Source organism: Anser cygnoides, chromosome 29, assembly GCF_040182565.1.
Source record: "Anser cygnoides isolate HZ-2024a breed goose chromosome 29, Taihu_goose_T2T_genome, whole genome shotgun sequence".
NCBI classification, from domain to species: Eukaryota; Metazoa; Chordata; class Aves; order Anseriformes; family Anatidae; genus Anser; species Anser cygnoides.
The window spans coordinates 3,218,985-3,240,706 of NC_089901.1; the positions used below are offsets into that span (position 1 = coordinate 3,218,985).

The window sequence follows — 21,722 nt, forward strand, 5'->3', positions numbered from 1 at the left end:
TGTCACAAGAGTTTTTATTAAAGTGTAAACCCCGCGCAGGGGGGGCCCCTGCCCCCCCCCCCCGAGCGAACCCCCACATGGGGGGGGGGGTGTCCCCCCGTGTCCCCCCCCCCCCCACCACAGGGTGACACCCCGGGGGGGGGGGTCACTGCGGCTTCGCTTTGGCACTTGGGAGCTTGGCCTGGATCCTGGGGGCAGAGGGCGGCACCATGGGGTGGGGGCACCCCAAAACCCCAGGGGGGCACCGGGGGGGTGGGGGGGCACCGCGGTCCCCGTAGGTTTCGGGGTGCCCTCACCTGGCGCGGAGGTGACTCAGGTGGTCCCTCAGCAGGCTGGCGTACCGGTCGATCTGGGCCTGGGGGACAGTTGGGGACACGGGGGGGACAGTTGGGGACATTTTTTTTGGGGGGGGGGCAACTGGGGACACGTTGGGGGCAGTTGGGGACTTTGGGGGGGCAGAGGGATCCCCAGAGCTCTCCAGCCCCAGTGCGCGTCCCCCCCCGCTGCCCCCGACGCTCTCCGTGCCCCACGTCCCCTCGTGTCCCCAGCCCCATGTGCCCCCCCCCGTGTCCCCCCCCCGTGTCCCCCCCCCCCCAAAATGTCCCCAGTACCTGGTGGTGCCGGTAGAGCACGGGGAAGGTGAACGCGCAGATGACGCCTGGGCAGGGAGCAGCCGCGTCAGGCCGGGACCCCCCAGCCTGTCCCCCCCCCCCATCCCCATGTCCCCCCCCTGTCCCCATAACGTGACCCCCCACCCCCCGTACCCCCAAACCGCCGTCCCCACGTCCCCGTCCCCTGTGGCGTGTCCCAAACTCCCGTCCCCGGTTCCGGGCCGTTCCCCCCGCTCCACGCCACGCGCGCGGTGCCCCCACCTCTGCGTCCCCTCCCCTGGCCCCGTGCCCCTGTCCCCATCTCCTGTCCCTGTCCCCATCTCCATGCCCCATCCCCGTGTCCCCATCCCCGTGTCCCCATCCCCGTGTCCCCATCCCCCACCCCCATGTCCCCATCCCCATGTCCCCATGTCCCCACCTCTACGCCCCCTTCCCCATCCTCATATCCCCATCCCCGTGTCCCCATCCCTCTGTCCGTTCTCATCCCTGTCCCCCTCCCCGTGTCCCTGTCCCCATGTCCCCATCCCCGTGTCCCCATCCCCGTGTCATTCCCGTGTCCCTGTCCCCATCCCCATGTCCCCATCCCTATCCCCATGTCCCCATCCCATGTCCCCACCCCTACGCCCCCTTCCCCATCCCCGTGTCCCCATCCCCGTGTCCCCATGTCCCCATCCCTGTCCCCATGTCCCCATCCCATGTCCCCACCCCATCCCCATCCCCATCCCCGTGTCCCCGTCCCTGTCCCCATGTCCCCATCCCCATGTCCCCATCCCCATGTCCCCACCTCTACGCCCCATCCCCGTCCTCATGTCCCCATCCTGTCCCCATCCCATATCCCACCCCCATGTCCCCATCCCCGTGTCCTCATCCCCGTGTCCCCATGTCCCCATCCCTGTGTCCCTGTCCCCATCCCCATGTCCCCATCCCGTGTCCCCACCTCTACGCCCCATCCCTGTCCTCATGTCCCCATCCTGTCCCCATCCCATATCCCATCCCCATGTCCCCATGTCCCCGTCCCCGTGTCCCCATCCCCGTGTCCCCATCCCCGTGTCCCCATGTCCCCACCCCGTGTCCCCATCCCCATGTCCCCATGTCCCCGTGCCCATGTCCCCGTCCCCGTGTCCCCATCCCCATGTCCCCATGTCCCCGTGCCCATGTCCCCGTCCCCGTGTCCCCATCCCCATGTCCCCATGTCCCCATCCCCATGTCCCCGTCCCCGTGTCCCCATCCCGTGTCCCCACCCCGTGTCCCCCTGTCCCCACCCCGTGTCCCCGTGTCCCCACCCCGTGTCCCCGTGCCGTACCCACTCCGAGCAGCGTCAGCCCGTTGAAGACGGCCCCCACGTAGGTGAGCAGGTAGAAGAGGAAGGCGAACTGCGCCCGGAGCCCGCTGTCACCGCCGCTGTCCCCGCCGCTGTCCCCACCCCACAGCACCCTACAGCGCCCGCCGCTGTCCCCCTCCCCACGCCCACAGCCCCCTTGTGCCACAGGGTCCCGCGTCCCCCCATGTCCCCCCATGTCCCCAGCGTCCCCCCATGTCCCCAGCGTCCCCCCCATGTCCCCAGCGTCCCCCCGTGACCCCAATGTCCTTTGATGTCCCCCAGGACCCTGATGTCCCTCGATGTCTCCCCACGGTCCCAGTGACCCCGTGCCCCCAGTGCCCCCCACAACCCCATAACACCCCATGTCCCCAGTGGCCCCCGATGTCCCCCGATGTCCCCTGATGTCCCCCATGACCCCAATGTTCCCCCATGGCCTCAGAGCCGCCCCCCAGGCCCCTGATCTCCCCCCCCTGTCCCCCATGACCCCGACGTCCCCTATAACCCTGATGTTCCCCCATGAACCCAATGTTCCCCCATGACCCCAGTGTTCCCCATGACCCCGATGTCCCCTATAACCCCAATGTTCCCCCATGACCCCAGAGCCCCCATGTCCCTGATGCCCCCTCCTCTCCCCCATAACCCCGATGTCCCCTCCTGTCCCCCATAACCCCAATGTCCCCCAGTATCCCTGCTACCCCCCCGTGACCCCGATGTCCCTTCCTCAACCCGTGGCCCCGATGTCCCCTCCTGTCCCCCATAACCCCAATGTACCCCATATCCCTGATGCCCCCCGTGACCCCGATGTCCCCTCCTGTCCCCCATGGCCCCAATGTTCCCCCATGACCCCAATGTTCCCCCATGACCCCAATGTCCCCCCATATCCCTGCTGCTCCCCGTGACCCTGATGTCCCCTCCTGTCCCCCATGGCCCCAACGTCACCTATAACCCTGATGTCCCCCCCATCCCGGCTGCCCCCCATGACCCCGATGTCCCCTCCTGTCCCCCATGGCCCAATGTTCCCCCATGACCCCAATGTCACCTATAACCCCAGTGTCCCCCCATATCCCCGCTGCCCCCCGTGACCCCGATATCCCTTCCTCAACCCGTGGCCCCGATGTCCCCTCCTGTCCCCCATGACCCCAATGTCCCCTATAACCCCAATATTCCCCTACAACCCCAATATTCCCCTAGAACCCCGATGTCCCCTCCTGCCCCCCGTGACCCCAATATTCCCCTAGAACCCCAATATTCCCCTACAACCCCAATATTCCCCTAGAACCCCAATATTCCCCTACAACCCTGATGTCCCCCCCCATCCCCGCTGCCCCCCGCGACCCCGATGTCCCCCGGCGTCCGTCCCCCCCCCCCCCCCGCCGGGGTGACCGTCACCTTGAGGGACTCGGGGAGGCTGTGGACGAGGAAGAGGCGGGTGAGGGTGCGGGCGGCGGCGGCGAGGTGACGGCCCAGGCGCCGGGCCCAGCGCTGCTGCTGCTCGGGGCTCAGCCCCACGGCGTCCGGCTGCGCCCTGCGTGGGGACAAGGACGGCCTGGGCCACCCGGGGGGCAGGGAGTGGGGCCAGCAGGGCCACCCAAGGGCGCGGGGATCCCGGGGGCCAGCCAGTGGTACGGGGATGGGGACGGGAGGGGACACCCAATGTCATGGGGATGGGGACGGGAGGGGACACCCCATGACATGGGGATGGGGACGGGAGGGGACACCCAGTGCCATGGGGACAGGGACAGGAGGGACACCCAGTGCCATGGGGATGGAGATCCCACGGGACACCCAATGCCATGGGGATGGGGACGGGAGGGGACACCCAGTGCCATGGGGACGGGGACAGGAGGGACACCCAGTGCCATGGGAACGGAGATCCCAGGGGACACCCAATGCCATGGGGACAGGGACAGGAGGGGACACCCAATGCCATGGGGACGGAGATCCCAGGGGACACCCCGTGCCAGGGGGATGGGGACGGGAGGGGACACCCCATGTCATGGGGACAGAGATCCCAGGGGACACCCAGTGCCATGGGGACGGGGATCCCAGGGGACGCCCCAAACCACGGGGACGGGGTTCCCAGGGGACACCCCAAACTATGGGGACAGGGATCCCAGGGGACACCCCCAACCACAGGGATGGGGATCCCAGGGGACACCCTGCTCCCTGGGGACGGGGATCCCAGGGGACACCCCTAACTACGGGGACAGGGATCCCAAGGGACACCCCAGACTACGGGAACGGGGATCCCAGGGGACACCCCAAACTATGGGGACGGGGATCCCAAGGGACACCCCAATGCCATGGGGACAGCGACAGGAGGGAGACCCTGCTCCCTGGGGACGGGGATCCCAAGGGACACCCCAAACTATGGGGTCGGGGATCCCAAGGGACACCCCAAACTACAGGGACGGGGATCCCAAGGGACACCCCAAACTATGGGGTCGGGGATCCCAAGGGACACCCCAAACTACAGGGACGGGGATCCCAAGGGACACCCCAAACTATGGGGACGGGGATCCCAAGGGACACCCCGCTCCCTGGGGACGGGGACACCCCGGAGGATCCGGCGGGGGGGTGGGGGTGGGGGGTGTCACTCACCGGCAGGGCTGCTCGGGGGGGCTGCGGCGCAGCGCCCGCAGGGCGGCCTGGTGCAGGCGCAGGGGCAGGGTGACCCCCAGCACCGCCAGCGCCCCGTAGGCGCCCACGCTGACGGCGCTGAAGCGCGCCAGGCACCCCAGGGTGCCCAGCGTCCCCACCAGCGCCAGCGCCGAGCGCCCCGGGGCGCGCCAGTACAGCAGCTCCCAGACTGTGGGGACACCGGCGTGGGTGCCAGGGCCTCCCAGGGCCTCCCAGTGCCTCCCAGTAGCCCCTCCAGGTCACCCCAGTGTCCCTAGAGTCTCCCCAGTAGCCCCTCCAGGTCACCCCAGTGCCCTGCTACAGGTCCCAGTGCCCCCTCCAGTACTCCCAGTATCCCCGTCAAGGCTCCCAGTGGCCCCCAGTAGCCCCCCCAGGTCACCCCAGTGTCCCAGTGCCTCCCAGTAGCCCCTCCAGGTCACCCCAGTGTCCCTGGAGTCTCCCCAGTAGCCCCTCCAGGTCACCCCAGTGCCCTGCTACAGGTCCCAGTGCCCCCTCCAGTACTCCCAGTATCCCCGTCAAGGCTCCCAGTGGCCCCCAGTAGCCCCTCCAGGTCATACCAGGGCCCCTCTAATGGTCCCAGTGTCCACCCAGTGCTCCCAGGTCCTCCCAGTATCCCCTCCAGGGAACCCCAGTGCCCTTCTAGAGCTCCCAATGCCCCCTCCGGTGCTCCCAGTATCCTTCAAATGCTTCCAGTACCCCCCAGCATCCCCTTCAGGTCACCCCAGTACTCCCAGTGTCCACCCAGTATCCCCTCCAGGTCACCCCAGTGCCCTCTAACAGTCCCAGTGTCTCCCCAGTGCTCCCAGCACTCCCCAGTATTCCCTTCAGGTCACCCCAGTGCCCATCTAGAGGTCCCAGTGCCCCCTCCAGTGCTCCCAGTATCTTGCAAATGCTGACAGTGCCCCCCAGTATCCCCTCCAGATCACCCCAGTGCCCCCAGAGTGCTCCCAGTGCCCCCCAGTGCCCCCCAGTAACCCCCATAGACCTCTGCCAGTGCCCCCCACGTTCTCCCCCTTCCCAGACTCCTTTCAAGAGCCCCCAAGTGCTCCCAGTATCCCCTCCGGAGCCTCCCAGCCCCCCCCAGTTCCTCCCAGTGCCCCCACCCAGTCCCCTCCCCACACCCCCAGTTCCTCCCAGTGCCCCCCTCAACGTCCCCGGCCGCCCCCCCCCACGCCCTCTCCCAGCGCTCCCAGTCTCCCCCCAGTCCATCCCAGTGCTCCCAGTCCCCTCCCAGTCCATCCCAGTGCTCCCAGTCCCCTCTTCCCAGCATAGGGGGGGGGTCCCACAAGGCTGGGGGGGGGGCACCCCCCACACCCACCTTGCCCCTCCATGGCGCCTCGGGTGCTGTGTGCGGGGGGGGGGGGCCGCCCCCCCCCCCCCTATTTTTAGCCACCAATCTCGCCCCACCCTGCAACCGGATTCCTACCCCCCCCCCCCGGTGCCCCCCCCCCCACCCCCCCCCCCCCCCCCGAAACCGCGTCCCGGGGCCCTGATTGGCCGCTCACCCACGACGTCAGCTCCTGTCGGGCTCGGCGATTGGTCGGGGGGCGTCGGGGGCCGCTCGGGGATTTGGGGGGGGGCCGGGGGGGGCTCCGCGCGGGGGGGTCGAGGGGCGCCCCCTGCAGGCGGGGGGGGGAGAGCGGGCGGCGGGGGGGGCCCCGCAGGCGCTGCTGTGGGAGGGGCGGGGAGAAGCTGGGAGGGGGGGGGGCTGGGGGGGGGGGCACAAGCAGTGCCCTGAGACCCCCCCCACAAAACCCCCAGTAACCAGACCCCTCTGCCCCCCCCCCCCCCAGCACCCTAAGCCCCCCCCCAGGGTTTCCTGGTCACCCCCCCCATCACCTGCCCCCCCCCCCCCCCCCCGACACCCTCTGCCCATCACCCTGCCCCCCCCCCCCCCCCCGGGGGTCCCCTTCCATCACCCCCCCCCCATCACTTTGCCCCCCCCCCCCCCACGTCCCCCCATACCCAGGCTCGGTGGGGGCTCCCTGGGCACGGGGTCTGCCAGCACCGGAGGGGCCCCCCCCGGCCCCCCTTGCTCCCCGGGGCACTTCGTGGGGGGGGCGCGGGCAGAAGCGCGGGGGTCCGGCCCCCGGGGGGGGGGAACGAAGCCCGGGGTCAGGCGGGGGGGGCGGCCCCGGCGGGGGTCGCGACGACCCCGGGGAGCCGGCTCGCCGGGGGGGCCCCCCCCCGAGAAGGCGATGTAGGAGAAAGTGAGTTCCCGGGGGGGGCCCCGGCCCCCCCCCGCCACCTCCGCATCTTCATCCTCCTCCTCCTCCTCGGGGGGCTCCGGTGCCGCCTGCAGCTCGGGGAAGTCCGGCTCCTCGGGGTTGCCTTTTTTTTGGGGGGGGGGGGACAATGGGGACGGGGACGGGGGGGGGGTCAGGGGGTTGCCCCCCCCCCCCCAGTCACCCTAATTTTGGGGGGGGGCGGCTTGGCCCCACTCACCCTCCGTGGAGTCCGGCGTGGTGGAGGCCGTGGATGGAGCCTCTTCTGGGGGGGGGGGGATCAGAGGGGCACATGGGGGGGCTTGGGGTCACTCTACAAGGCCTGCCCCCCCCCAGTGGCAGGAGCCCCCCAAACCTGACCCCCCCCATACCCCCATTCCCACTGCGTCCCCGTGGCTTCATCCCGGGTGCCCCCCCCCCGGACACTCCCCGTACCCCACCCTGCCCTCCGGTGCCCCCGGGACTCCCGGTGCCTCCACCCCCGGTGACCCCATCCCCTAATTCCCCTCCTGGTGCCCCCCCCCGGGTCCCCATCCCCGGTGCCCCCCATCCCCTGCACCCCCTCCCGGTACCCCCCATCCCCTGCACCCCCTCCCGGTGCCCCCCATCCCCTACATCCCCTCCCGGTGCCTCCCAGCCCCGGTCCCTCCCGGTTCCCCGTCCCCGGTGCCTCCATCCCGTGCATCCCCACCCGGTGCCCCCCCCCTCCCGGTTCCCCATCCCCGGTCCCCCCCCCCCCCCCCATCACCTCCCGGTCCCTCCCGGTTCCCCCATCCCCTACATCCCCTCCCGGTACCCCCCATCCCCACCCTCTTTCCCCATCCCCGGTCCCCCCCATCTCCGGTGTCCCCCATCGGTCCCCACCCGGTGCCTCCCCTCCCGGTTCCCCATCCCCGCCCGGTCCCTCCCGGTTCCCCATCCCCGGTTCCCCCATCCCCGGTTCCCCCCATCCCCTCCATCCCCTCCCAGTTCCCCCATCCCCGGTACCCCCCCCCCATCACCGCCCGGTCCCTCCCGGTTCCCCATCCCCGGTACCCCCATCCCCGGTACCCCCCCCCATCACCGCCCGGTCCCTCCCGGTTCCCCATCCCCGGTTCCCCATCCCCGGTACCCCCCATCCCCTCCATCCCCACCCGGTACCCCCCATCCCCGGTACCCCCCCCCCCCCCATCACCGCCCGGTCCCTCCTGCTTCCTCATCCCCGGTATCCCCCATCCCCTCCCGGTTCCCCATCCCCGGTACCCCCATCCCCGGTACCCCCCCCCCCCCATCCCCTCCCGGTCCCTCCCGGTTCCCCATCCCCGGTTCCCCATCCCCGGTACCCCCCATCCCCTCCATCCCCCCCCGGTACCCCCCCCCCCCCCCATCCCCTCCCGGTGCCCCCGCCCCGCCCGGTGCCGGTTCGTACTGCAGTGGGCGAAGCCCAGGACCTGCCCCATGGCGGAGGCCCCGGCATCAGGCTCCCGGTTGCCCCCGGCCCCGCTTCCCCCCGGCCGGCCCCGCCGCGCATCACGGCGGCGCCATGGCGGGGCCCGCGGCGGCGGCGGACAAAGGGCGGCGGCGGCGGCGGCGGCGGCGGCGGGGGGGGGGGGCGAGGGGAGGGGGGGGGGGGGCGGGGAAGGGGCGGGGCCGCGCCGGGAACCGGGGAGCGGAGCCCCCCCAGCACCCTCCCGGTGTCCCCCGGTAATGACCGGAGACGCCCAGCTCCCTCCCAGTGCCCCCCCAGTGCTGAGCTGAGTGCCCCCCAGTTCCCTCCCAGTGCCCCCCAGTATTGCTCAGAGCCCCCCCAGCACCCTCCCGGTGCCCCCCAGTATTGCCTGGAGACCCCCAGTTCCCTCCCAGTGCCCCCCAGTATTGCTCAGAGCCCCCACAGCACCCTCCCAGTGCCCCCCGCTAATGCCTGGAGACCCCCAGTTCCCTCCCAGTGCCCCCCAGTATTGCTCAGAGCCCCCACAGCACCCTCCCAGTGCTCCCCGGTAATGCCTGGAGACCCCCAGTTCCCTCCCAGTTCCCTCCAGTATTGCTCAGAGCCCCACTACCACCCTCCCAGTGCCCCCCGGTAATGCCTGGAGACCCCCAGTTCCCTCCCAGTGCCCCCCAGTATCGCTCAGAGCCCCACCAGCGCCCTCCCAGTGCCCCCCGGTAATGCCTGGAGACCCCCAGTTCCCTCCCAGTGCCCCCCAGTATTGCTCAGAGCCCCCACAGCACCCTCCCAGTGCCCCCCGGTAATGCCTGGAGACCCCCAGTTCCCTCCCAGTGCCCCCCAGTATTGCTCAGAGCCCCACTACCACCCTCCCGGTGCCCCCCGGTAATGCCTGGAGACGCCCAGTTCCCTCCCAGTGCCCCCCAGTATTGCTCAGAGCCCCCCCAGTTCCATCCCAGTGTCCCCCAGTAATGCCTGGAGACCCCCAGTTCCCTCCCAGTGCCCCCCAGTATTGCTCAGAGCCCCCCCAGCACCTTCCCAGTGCCCCCCGGTAATGACCGGAGACGCCCAGTTCCCTCCCAGTGCCCCCCAGTATTGCTCAGAGCCCCCCCAGCACCTTCCCAGTGCCCCCGGGGTAATGCCTGGAGACCCCCAGTTCCCTCCCAGTGCCCCCCAGTATCGCTCAGAGCCCCCACAGCACCTTCCCAGTGCCCCCCGGTAATGCCTGGAGACCCCCAGTTCCCTCCCAGTGCCCCCCAGTATTGCTCAGAGCCCCCCCAGTTCCCTCCCGGTGCCCCCCGGTAATGCCTGGAGACCCCCAGTTCCCTCCCAGTGCCCCCCAGTATCACTCAGAGCCCCCCAGCACCCTCCCAGTGCCCCCCCATAATGCCTGGAGACCCCCAGTTCCCTCCCAGTGCCCCCCAGTATTGCTCAGAGCCCCCCCAGCACCCTCCCAGTGCCCCCCGGTAATGCCTGGAGACGCCCAGTTCCCTCCCAGTGCCCCCCAGTATTGCTCAGAGCCCCCCCATTTCCCTCCCAGTGCCCCCCGGGTAATGCCTGGAGACCCCCAGTTCCCTCCCAGTGCCCCCCAGTATTGCTCAGAGCCCCCCCAGTTCCCTCCCAGTGCCCCCCGGTAATGCCTGGAGACCCCCAGTTCCCTCCCAGTGCCCCCCAGTAATGCCTGGAGACCCCCAGTTCCCCCCAGTATTGCTCAGAGCCCCCCCAGCACCCTCCCAGTGTCTGCCGGTAATGCCTGGAGACCCCCAGTTCCCTCCCAGTGCCCCCCAGTATTGCTCAGAGCACCCCCAGCACCCTCCCGGTGTCTGCCGGTAATGTCTGGAGACCCCCAGTTCCCTCCCAGTGCCCCCCAGTATTGCTCAGAGCCCCCCAGCACCCTCCCAGTGTCCCCCGGTAATGCCTAGAGACCCCCAGCACCCTCCCAGTGCTGCCTGTAGCACCCCAATACCCTCCCAGTTCCACTCTTTGCTGCCAGAGCCCCCCCCCAGTACCCCCCCAGTGTCCCTCAGTGCTGTGTAGAGGTCACCAGTACCCTCCCAGTGTCTCCCAGTAAATGCCCAGAGCCCCCCAGTACTCTTTCAGTGACCCCCCAGTGCTGCCTGGAGACCCCCAGTACCTTCCCAGTGCTTCCCTGAGCCACCAGTACCCACCTAGAAGTAGCTAGAGCCCCCCAGTATTCTCCCAGTGCCTCCCAGTACTGCACAGAGCCCCTCAATAACATCCCAGTGCCCCACATTGCTGTCTAGAGCCCCTCAGTATTCTCCCAGTGCCTGCCAGTAATGCCTAGAGGAGGTCTCTGGGCATTACTGGGTGGCACTGGGAGAGCGCTGGGGACCTCTGAGCAACACCGGGGGGCGCCGGAAGAGCGCTGAAGGTCCACAGGCGTTACTGGGGGGGTGCTGGGGGGGCTCTAAGCAATACTGGGGGGAACTGGAAGGGAACTGGGGACGCTCAGGGCAGCGCTGGGGTCACTGGGAGGGAACTGGGGGGGGGTCTCCAGGCGTTCCTGTAGGCGCGCGAATCTGCCTTGACTTCAGTAAGGCTTTTGACACCGTTTCCCACAGCATTCCCCTCGAGAAGTGGCTTGGACTGGCGTACGCTTCCTTGGGTTAAAAACCGGCTGGATGGCCGGGCCCAAAGAGTCGTGGCGAACGGAGCCAAACCCTCGAGCGCTGCGTTCAGTTTTGGGCCCCTCGCTACAAGAAGGACGTGGAGGTGCTCGAGAGAGCCCAGAGAAGGGCGACGAAGCTGGTGAGGGGTCTGGGGAACGAGGCTTAGGAGGAGCGGCTGAGGGAGCTGGGGGTGCTCAGCCTGGAGAAGAGGAGGCTCAGGGGAGACCTCATCGCTCTCTACAGGTACCTTAAAGGAGGCTGTAGCGAGGCGGGGGTCGGTCTGTTCTCCCCCGTGCCCGGTGACAGGACGAGGGGGAACGGGCCAAAGTTGCGCCGGGGGAGGTTTGGGTTGGATGTTAGGAAGAACTTCTTTACCGAAAGGGTTGTTGGGCACTGGGACGGGCTGCCCAGGGAGGGGGTTGAGTCGCCATCCCTGGAGGGCTTTAAAAGACGTTCAGATGTAGCCCTGAGTGATAGGGTTTAGCGTAGGGCTTGTTAGTGTTAGGGCAGAGGTTGGACTGGGTCATCTTGGAGGTCTCTTCCAACCTAGACGGTTCTGTGATTCTGTGAACCCCCCCAACCCGGGCGGACCTTCGTGCGCATCGCCGTTCGTGCGTCCGTTCGTGCCAGAGCCTGTTGTATCGGGGCACCTGGGGACGGTGAGCTAGGCGAGGAGGCGCCCGCCCGCTGCCCCGAGCAGGTCCGGGCTTTCATCCTGGAGTTGCGCCAGGGGACGTTTAGGTGGGATGTGGGGAAGAATTTCTTCATGGAAAGGGTGGAACCGGCTGCCCAGGGCACCGGCGGGGTCCCCAGGCCTGGGGCTATTAAAGAAACGTGTGGACTCGGCGCGAAGGGTTTGTGGTGGGCCTGGTAGTGTTAGCTGACGGTTGGACTTGAGCTGAAGGGCCTTTTCCAACCGCAGCGGTTCTGTGGCTCTTTCATTGAGTAGGCACCAAGCAGTCACCGGGCCCAGGGAAAAGACGTCCTTGGTAGCCTCCAAGTTAGCTCAGCTTCACGGCACCTAGTCACTTTGAAGGAGCTGCTGGAATAATGAGACAAGAACCCGGTTCTATTAAGATATATATTGATGTTTTGAGGAGTGCTGCGTGGCTAGAAGCACCACAGCTGTCGAAATCTCCGTCCTGACGTTCTGTTACGCCTTGACGCCAGGATCATGATGGTCTGAGCTGCCAGGCATCTGACCATGGGTTCCACATCCTTCCCTGAAGACCGGAGGACTGCCAAAGAAAGAAGAGCAGAGATGAAAACCCACTCCTTGCAGAGATCCCCAGGCATCCCCTGCAGACCATGCCAGCCCCACTCGACTCTTCCCTTTCGACACTCAACCCTTTCAGCAGCACTGCCCAACTCCAGGCTGGGAGGGCATTCCCTGACATGCCGGGCTCCCCCGTCTCCTCTCCCTCCTTCCTATGCCTGCGTTGCTCCTCCGCCCCGAAGCATTTCCCTGGAGCAGGGCAAGGCATGGGGGCCTCTGCCCCTGTCCCCCCAGCCCTAGCACACACACCACTGCCCTCACTCACCGCTGATGATTTCATTCTGCTTCTCCTCGCTCTGGTCCCCGGAGTAGCGCGCAGCAAGCCCTAGACACAGAGTTCCCATCAGAGCCCCGCTCCCCAGCACGCTCCCAGCAGCGCAGCCCCTGGCCTGGCCAGCCAGGCTGTGCCCCCTCCTGCACCCCAGCAAGGTCATTGCCCGAGGGGGGCTGGAGCAAGGGCCCAGTCGGGGGGCTCTGGGGGCAACAGGGCTGCGCCTCGCTGCCAGGGCAGTGCCTGGGGCTGCCAAAGGCTGCCCAAAGAGGGACCCAGGGGCTGGGCTCACCAATGAACCTGACGGCCTCAAGTCGCAAGACGGTCTGCGAGTCCTGCAGGTAGGGCTGGCTCTGCTGCAGGTATTCTTCTACTCTGCCTCCGTCCTGCTGCAGCTGGAGAGAGAACACAAGGTCACGGGGCTTGCAGACCCTCCCCAGGGTCTCCTCCAGCATCCTGGGGGCAGGGAGGGCAGAGGGGCCTGCAGAAGAGCCCCCTGGGGCTCTGTGCTGGAAGGAAGGGAGCGAGGATGCGGCTGCAGGCAGCGGGCTCTGGCCGGGCACGTTTGCCCAGCTGGGGCTGGGGCCTGTGGGGTCGTCCTTACCAAGCACTCCCCGATCCTGCAGGTCTGTTCCGTCTGGGCCAAGTGCTTGAGTTCTTTGCGTCGCAGAAACTCTGCAGCGACGACGAGAGCTTCCCCAGAGGCCTGTGGAGCAGCAGAGGTTGGGACATGGCAGCACAGCCTTGGGAAGGAGACCCTCTGTCCCCTCCTCTTGGCAGGGCTGCGAGCCTTTCCCAGCGCGTTCCGGGAGGCTGTGGTGGGGGACGGCGTGCACGGGGTTCCATGGCCAGGGCAAGGACACGGGACAGCCGCCATCGGAGGCAGCTCACGCTGCCGGCCAGGGATCCCCCAGAGCATCCCTGTGGTGTCGGCACACCCTCGCCCACGTAACTGGTCAGCTCTGAGATCTGTACCTTTGCTACGCTCTCACTCTGGTCTCTCATCCGAAAGTAGAGTGGGAGAAGGCTGCTGTGCACTGTCCTCTTCAGTGCCCTCTTCCTTTGCCGCAGCACAGCCTCCGTCACGGCTTGGAAGAGGCAGATGGAGTGCTCCCGCACCTGGCTGGACTCCTGGCAGGGAGGAGGACAGGATGAATTTCAGCAACAGCTGCTGCCCGCCCATGGGGAGCAGGGGCATTAGCGTGGCTGACGCGAAGGGAGATCGCAGAACTGGGAGATGCTTCGGCGCTGGATCCTTCCCAGAGGAGCTGCTCAGCAGCCCTGCCGGGGCAGCTGCAAGGCCTGGTGCCCGTGAAAGGCAACGCAGTCGGTTGCCAGCACAGGCTGCCCGCCAGCCACCCCACTTTCGCCACCGGCCGCACCAGCCATGTCCAAGCAGAGCTCCCCAGCGGCTGGGCTGACGAGGAGACTGGCGAGGCCCTGCCTGAGTGCTGCCCACAGGGCCGGGCTGAAGGGCAGCCCTCATTACAGGGGGCCCAGCTGAGGGCTCGGGCTCCCGCAGCACACTTACGTGGTCAAAGAGTGGCAGGAGCTTCTCAGCCAGCTGCAGAGCCGTGCGACCGGCCTCTCTCCTCTCCACACGAGCCATCACGTTCCGCAGCACAAGCAGGGCCTTCAGCACGACGTCTGCGTTGGTGTCCTGCAGGGCCTCCAGGATGTCTGGCAGCACGACCTGAATTTTTCTTGCCTGTAGGAAAGACACAGTTTCCCTTCCGTGAAGCCGTGAGAGACCACCCTGGGCAAAGGGCTCTGGTTCCTGAGCACCAGCCTCCTGCCTTGCTTCCTGGCAGCTGGCATGGCAATCGCCTCCTGCAAGCAGTGGCCGCGGGCGCACTACAGGGATGCGGGGAGAGCAACGGGGAGGGACGGGAGGGCAGAAGAGCAAAGCCCCAGGCTGCCAACATGGCTTTGCTTGACGATGGCCCGCTCACCTTCTCAGGGCTCTCTGACACGGTGGAGAGCCCTTTGAGAACCGTCAAGCGCATCTCTGGGCTTGGGTGCTTCAGGTAACTCTGCAGGTGCACTGGGTTACCAAACTCCTCTTCCGAAACGTGATTCTGGGCCAGCATCTGCAAGAAAGAGCAGGGGGAGCCTGGCAGGGCCTGCAGGGCTCCCTGCAGCCTCTTCTTCTCCCGCCTTTGGGCAGGGATGGAGCAGCGCGAGCTGGCACCAAAGGCACCAGGCGCGGCTGGTTCCGGGGGCTTGCCGGCCCTGCCGGCCCCAGGGACGATGTGTCCGTACGCCCTGGGGGAGCTGGCAGGTTGGGGGTAGATGGGGACAGGGCTGTGCCTGTGTGCCTGAAGGGCCACGCGCAGCCCTGCTGGGAGCAAGGTTTCATCTGGGAACTCACAGCCAAGCGACGGATGCAGGTGTCTTCTGTCACCGTCGTGCACCAGTTGCGCAGTGGCAAGTCTTCCAACAGCGCGTTTAAAACCTTCTCCAAGGCCTGTGGCATTGCCAGGACCACCTGCCACATGCCCAGGGCAGTGCTGCAAGCACAGAATACTCTGTCAGTGGGGCTGCCTCAGCCGCAGGGCCACGGCCCGGGCCAGCCCCGTAGGACCCAGGCTGTCCTGCAGCCCCTGTGACTTGGGGAGCGCTGGGGGCCCAGCCTGGGCAAGCAGGAAGGCTCTGAGCTGGCGTTCCCTGGGGGCAGGGGGGCTCTGGGCTGCCTTGGACAGCTGGGCTGCTGCAGCCCTGGCTGGCCCAGTGGGGCTGGAACACGGTGGTGGGATGGAGGGCTGTGCTGATGGAGTGACAGGCTGCTGACCTGTCACTTGGCGGGGAGAACTTCAGCAGCTTCTGGACGTCTTCCCTGGACATCAGGTTGGTCAGCTGGAGAAGCAGGGAGTCCAGGCAGCGCCGCACTGATGCCGTGTGGATGCTGTCCAGGTTTTTCCTGATGCAATCCATGATCATTGGCACCTGGGGGGACAAGGTGGGAGTGGTGTGTCCACCGGACTGCAGCCATTTCCACAGCTGCCACTGAAACCTTGGCCCCTTCCATTGCTCTCTGCTGCCTTCACGTGGCTTCTGGAGCCCAGGAGACCTCGATGTGCGAGGGAGGCAAGGAGGGAGGGAGGGATGGAGGAACAACGCCTGAAAGAGCTCAAGGGCAGGGCAATGGCCACAGGCCACTTACATCTGTCAGCCAGTAGTCAGGGTCATCCAAGGCTGCATCCAGCAAGCTGCAGGCCCCCTTCTTGTCATGGATGCTGGAGTCTGGTAAAGCTTCAAGGGCTGTGAGGATGATGTCCAGCCTCTCAGAAGGGAAGAGGTATCCTCCAAACGCCTGTGGGAAGGAGGAGGGGAGGGAGGACATGCCGCACTGAGTGTCCCAAGGGTGCTGCTTAGCTGAGCAGCAAGGGCAGCTCCGGAGAGAGGGCCCTCAGGGGGAGGGAGTGAGGATGGGGCGTACGGGGACAGAGTGCTGGCCGTGCAGGTAACCAGGGCTTGCTGGTGGCCAGGAGGGCTGGAGCTGCTGCCGGGACACAGGGGAGCAGCCTTCGCATAGCCCCAGCTTCGGGACAAGAGGAACCCTCTCACCAGGGCGAGGGAGGCCGTGCCAGCCCCAGCGGTTCTGGACCCCTTTGCTCACACGAGTTGCCTGCTGATGCTACAGATCTCATTACCTTGGCAATCTCACAGGGAGTGGAAATTTTATACGAAGGATATGTCGTATCCTTCAAATTCTTGCGCCTCTCTGCGTAATTTTCCATGTCCTTTGTCAGCGAGCATTCTAAACAGGGGGAACACCGAAGAGTCAGTAGGGAAGAGCATCTTTGCCAACAAGCTTGCCAAATGGTGAAAAGCACTTTCACTAGGAATGGCTGAGGAGGGAGGCTCAGACCCCTCAGTAGGTGAGGAGAGCGGTGGGCAGGGATGTAAAGCACAGGGTGACGGCTGCTGGGAGCAAGAGGGACCTCAGGGATGATGCAGAAGGAGGAGAAGCAATGGCGCTGGGTGCCGTGGGGGTAGCAGCGTGTCACAGACCCCTTCTGCTCGGGGTCGGGATGTGCAGGAAGCTCCCTGCCATCTGCTTGCAAGACGGCAGGGAGCAAACAGTCAAGGAGAATTCTGGAGGGCGTCACCATCCCTGGTGATGCACGGCTGGCTCTGCTGTTCACTCCTCAGGGAAGATGTGGTTTGGGAAGTGGCAATCGATTGATGGCTTAGACTGGGGAATACCGCGAAACGGCGTGGTAGGTGAGCTGGGGAGGGTTGAGAAGGACAGCAGCAGAGAACTGCTCCTGGACATGAGGTGAGCGTTTAGCTTCTGTGGAAAACGATAGCCAGAGTCCTGCGGGAAGCTGCTGTGAGGAGCAGAGGAGGTCAGGGACCCTGGCAGACTTTCATGGACAGCCTCCACCAAGCAAAAGAACAATCCTTCACAATACTCGGGGAAAAGAAGCAGACATACCAGCAGATGTCTGTGTGCAGACGGACGCTGCCCACCACACCTTCTCTTACCTCTTCCCTCTGAGATGATTTCGTAGAAGCCAAAAAGAGCACCCAAAGCTGCGCAACTGATGGAATCTTTGCCACTGCTGACGATGAAGAGGTAGCCCAGCAGCTGGCCCAGGATGGGGATGCAGAGCTCTCTGGGATCATCGTGGCTGTCCTTGTGTTTTTGATTGTAGTCTGAGCTCTGGGGGAGGGAGGGAGGAGAGACAAAGGGCTTAGTGGAGGCAGAGCCGGCCCCTGAGAGAGCAGGGCCTGGGGAGGGAAGAGCAGGGGCAAAGGAGGGACGAAGAGCCTTGCTTCACGGTGCTGAGGCCCTCACATGCACCCAGGCTTGCCTCGCAGGCACCCCTGAGTGGCAGGATGCTCTGGGATGCAGGAAAGGGTGGAGGGTTCCTTGTTCCTTACCTCGTCCACAAAATACGAGACGATGAAAGCACTCAGCCTCTCAATCCTCCTCACAGCTCTCTCACGCACAGCTGAGTTTTTGGAGCCAGCAAAGTCCAGCAGCACCTGCAAGGAGAGAAGTTGCTGGGCTGACAGGGGTCTGCAAATGTGACCTGAGAGGATTCTTTGGAAATTCTTTGCAAATGCCAAACCTCCAAGATATTCTGCAACTCTGCGCTGATGCTGGCGGTGGGACAGTTGCGTACGAAGGCCGCCAGCATGGGGTCCATGGCATTCATAGTCTGCAAGGAGGACAGATGATCACTGAATTATTTCTGTGGCCCTTCTCAGCCCCAGGAGCTGGCTCTGAGCCCCTCTGGAGCCCAGGGGTGGCTTTGGGGCTAAAAAGCTGCTGCGTGCAGACCTCCTGCAGCACTGGATCAGGCCAGGGAAGGGGAAGGGGAAGAAGGGATGAGGCTGGGAAAGCAAATCTGGGCCCCGGCCCTGCACTGGTCTCCAGTTGTCTCAGCACGGGGAAGCAAGGCAGCAGCTCAGCAGGACTGGGGGTGCCGGTACCTCGCCCAGCACATACCTTGGTGTAGAGCTTTCTTTCTGTCTCTGGCGCATCCGACTCCGGAGGCAGAAAGAAGACGCTCCTGTAGCACGCGTTCCGGAGACTCTCCTTTTTGCCATCCAGTGCTGTCACCACGGTGTTGCTGAGGGAGAGAGAGAGAGGAGCCTGTTGGACGCAGTGCCTCGAGGCTTATGAAGGAGGACACGGACCTCCCTTGGCCAGGCATCCCTGGGAGGGACGGGCAGCCTCCCTGCCAGCTTCAGGGCCACCAGGACATTGCCCTGGGGATGTGCTGGCCCAACCAGGGGCTGGGCACTCACCTGAGGACGGCGATGGTCTCCATGGCCTTCTGCCGAAATTCTGTGCGCAAGCTGTCCAGGGGCTCCTTTTCCAGCAGCGCCTGTAGAGCACAAGCGGGATGAGACCTTGCAGCCGCCGGCACCCAGCACCAGCAGAGCCAGCGCTGCCCCAGCCCCGGCCTCCCAGGGGGCTGGTGCCGGGGGTCTTGCCCCTTCCCCAACCCGCCGCACATCCTCTCACCATGATGTTCTCCACCAGCTTATTTTTGCGGCAGAAGGCATGCAAGTCCAGCGTCAAGCCCTTCTCCGAAACAGTTCTGCACAGACCGCAGATTTTGCTGAGGAACAGCATCTTCTGCGCCTCCTTGTTCTGGCAACCACAAAGACACCAACAGAGCGTTAGGGGGACACCCACGGCCAGCAGGACCAAAGCCTTGAGGGGTCTGGAGCTGTGTGGGACGCCCGGAGGCCACGGCTCTGCCCAGCCAGCAGCCCTCCAGCAGCCCCGCAGCAGAGCCGTGGCAGCGCCAGGAGCACGGCTGCGATGCAAGCGGTTGCCGTTACCTTTTCTGTGCCGCTGACGTACGCCTCGATGAATTCTATGACCGAATCTTTGTACAGATCCCATGCCTTAACTGCAAAAAAAGGAAAGCGAAGAGTGCTGCAGAGAGGGGCTGAATGCAGGAGTGAGGAGAGGAAGGGCCCCAGCCCCAGAAGGACGTGGGGAGGCCGCGAGGATGCCCAGAGGCTGCAGGAGCTCTGCTGGGAAGAGAGGCTGAGGGAGCTGGGCTTGTGGAGCCTGGAGAAGGCTGCGGGGGGACCTCGCTGGGGCCTCCCAGTGCCCAAAGGGGCCTCCAAGAAGGCTGGGGGGGATCTTCATCAGGGAGTGCAGCGACAGGACAAGGGGTGACGGCTTTAACCGAAAAGAGGGCAGGTTTCTTTCGGGCAGGGAGGGATTTCTATCCTTCACGCCCAGGGTGGTGAGGCCCTGGCACAGCCAGGGATGGAGCCCCCCCCCCCAACCCTCTCCCACCCCGGGCCAGGCCGCGCTGGGCCTCGACCCTCCCCACCTTGTCTCACCCTCTCACTTACGGGGATTCTCCAGAAAGACGGTCTCATCGATGGGCTCTGGCTGGGCCACCTCCTTTGACAGGCTGCATTCCTCATCCAGCAAGTCGTCCGGGCCCAGCTCGCAGACCTCAGCTAGGCTGCTGCCCTCTGCCAGCAAGCTGTCCTCTGCTGGCCGGCTGCTGCCCTCAGAGGACCAGGTCTCCTGCCAGGCCAGCCTGGGCTGCATGGGGGACATCTTCCTCCTCATCGGAGTCAGAAAGGGTCTCTAGAGTGGGAACAGGGCCCTTCAGGATAAAACGGCGGCTCCTGCGGGCGGGCGGTTGCGGCATTGCGGGACGTGGGCTGTGCTCGGGGACTCCTCGGAGGCCCTGTGCTCCTGCCCTGTCCGTCACTGCCGTGCACCGACACTGAGGGTCCGAGCCACGGCTGCACTCTTACAAGGCGGACCCCTGGGGTGTCATCAGGTGATGTCACAAAGGGTCCCAGTGTGACACGCGCCTGGGCTGGGTGGGTCCCGGGCGTCCGGGCGCCGTACGTTCGCGGGCGGCACCAAGCTGGGCAGGAGGGTTGATCCGCTTGAGGGCAGGAAGGCTCTGCAGAGGGATCCGGACAGGCTGGATCGACGGGCCGCATCTAAAAACCCATCTAAAAATCCCACCTAAACGTCGCCTGGTGTTAGTAATAGAAGAAGAAATAATACAGTATTGCTTAATATGTTACATTTGCGATGTACAGTTCCGGGGCTGCGCTTGGAAGACACAAAATAAATGTGTAAGGGTAGCAGGAGAGAATGCACCGATTCATGATGAGGAGTAAGGAGGACTAAAAGAATGCTCAACTTGCAAGACATCTGGATAACTGGGGCTTCTTGGACCCTAGGAACTGGATCAAACCATCAAACCGGTTTGGACTGAGACCAAGGGCTCAGAGAGCACGCGTGAGAAAGAAAGGTTAAAAAGTTCAACTCTGATGAAGACATCGTACTTCATCCCGACGACCACCCGGACGACCACCAGAGAGTAGTACGCAAGCGCAGAAGGACTGATAAGATAATTAGCCTACGAAGCGAGGCTAGGCGGAGCTAGGAAATGAATATGCGTAGATGAGTTGTGAAACCTAAGGCATACGTAATATCTTAGGGGATAAAAGAGAACTAAGAGGACAAATCAGACGAAGTTAGATTTGGGCAGGCATGCCCCTAACTTCCGGCGCCTAATAAAGCACCTTCGTATAATCACTTTATTTTGGATTATGTGGATTATGGATTTCGTGATTATGTGGATCGTGATTATGGATTATGTGTTTTCGTGAACGCTAGCACCGGCACAACTCGAGGCCGTGTCCTCACGTCCAGGTCTCGGGCTGCAGGGTGCGCCCGCGTGCTCTGTCAGGGTTGTGGCAAACGGGGCCGCATCAGGCTGGAAGCCGGCCACCAGTGGGGTCCCCCAAGGCTCCATTTTAGGGCCAATTCTCTTCAACGTCTTTTATAAACGGTTTGGGCGTAGGGCTAGAAGGTGTTCGGAGCAAATTTGCTGGTGATACTGAACCGGGAGGAGCCGTTGACTCTGTTGAGGGTGGACAGGCCTCGCAGAGAGGTCTGGACAGATCGGAGAGCTGGGCGATCAGCAGCCACGTGAAGTTTAACAAGAGCAAGTGCCGGGTCCTGCACCCGGGACGGGGCAACCCTGGCTGTACGTACAGACCTGGCTGCCCCGGCAGCCAGGAGGGCCAACCATACCCTGGGGTGCATCAAGCACGGCGTCGCTGGTCGGTGGAGGGAAGGGATTGTCCCGCACCGCTGGAGTTTAAGAAGCGTTTGGGCTGTGCTCTGAGGCACCCGGTCTGAATTTTTGGGTAGAGCTGTGTGGAGCCGGGAGTTGGACTCGGTGATCCTTGCGGCTCCCTTCCGGCTGGGGATATCCGAGGCTTCTAGACGCGCTTCGAGGAATTCATTCGTAGCCATTTGGGTTAATTTTTAGGTCGTCAGTCCCATACGGAGCCAGGAGCTGGACTCGGTGATCCTTGCGGCTCCCTTCCAGCTCGGGATATCCGAGGCTTCCAGGATCCGTGACACCCTCGAGGAATTCGTTCTCAGACATCTGGGTTAATTTAGGGGTAGTCGGTCCCGTGTGGGGCCAGGATTTGGACTGTTCTCGAAGGACACCGGATTCGAAGGGTGCACCGGGTCCCCCTTCCCAAGCCCTCCCCGGTGGTGGGCCCCACTTCGGGGCGTCGCCCCTTTAAGGAGGCTGCCGCGTTTACGGGTGGGAGGGGGCTGGGCCGACCGGAGGGAGGCGTGGCCAATGGACGGGGGGGCGTGGCCTAGAGAAGAGGGCGTGGCCTAGAGATGGAGCGGTCTGGACGTGGGGGCGTGGCCGAGCGGTGGGGGCGTGGCCAAGCGGTTGGGGGCGTGGCCTAGCGATGGGGGGCGTGGCCTGGCGGCGGCGGCGTGGCCTAGCGAGGGGGCGTGGCCGAGCGAAGGGGGCGTGGCCTAGCGAAGGGGGCGTGGCCT

At 65.3% G+C, this 21,722-nt stretch overlaps 2 protein-coding genes across 4 annotated transcripts; both read right to left on the bottom strand.

Annotated features, from left to right (window-relative positions):
• Positions 1–8,382, bottom strand: RTN2 (reticulon 2). The gene is given in 11 exon segments (XM_066984709.1): positions 1–188; positions 297–355; positions 612–658; positions 1,915–1,984; positions 3,322–3,457; positions 4,534–4,741; positions 6,078–6,242; positions 6,538–6,859; positions 6,862–6,903; positions 7,018–7,062; positions 8,206–8,382. Coding segments are annotated over 11 exon segments (1,239 nt in total). The 5' UTR covers positions 8,308–8,382; the 3' UTR covers positions 1–145.
• Positions 8,383–11,834: 3,452 nt separating this feature from the next.
• Positions 11,835–21,398, bottom strand: LOC136787463 (maestro heat-like repeat-containing protein family member 7). Of its 3 annotated transcripts, XM_066984680.1 has the most exons (19): positions 19,232–21,394; positions 18,704–18,774; positions 18,381–18,509; positions 18,161–18,240; positions 17,859–17,982; positions 17,479–17,568; positions 17,288–17,392; positions 16,889–17,066; positions 16,051–16,157; positions 15,561–15,710; positions 15,189–15,343; positions 14,769–14,907; positions 14,350–14,487; positions 13,929–14,105; positions 13,373–13,528; positions 13,002–13,103; positions 12,690–12,792; positions 12,392–12,451; positions 11,843–12,088 (listed from the first exon to the last, which is right to left on the bottom strand). In XM_066984680.1, the coding sequence occupies exons 1-19, from the start codon at positions 19,455–19,457 to the stop codon at positions 11,961–11,963; spliced, it is 2,418 nt and encodes an 805-aa protein (XP_066840781.1). In that variant the 5' UTR covers positions 19,458–21,394; the 3' UTR covers positions 11,843–11,960. The 3 variants fall into 3 exon arrangements, with proteins under 3 accessions (XP_066840783.1, XP_066840781.1, XP_066840782.1); XM_066984682.1 differs by lacking the exon at positions 13,002–13,103 and having other exon boundaries at positions 11,835–12,088; positions 19,232–21,398; XM_066984681.1 differs by lacking the exon at positions 17,479–17,568 and having other exon boundaries at positions 11,844–12,088.
• Positions 21,399–21,722: the final 324 nt, after the last annotated feature.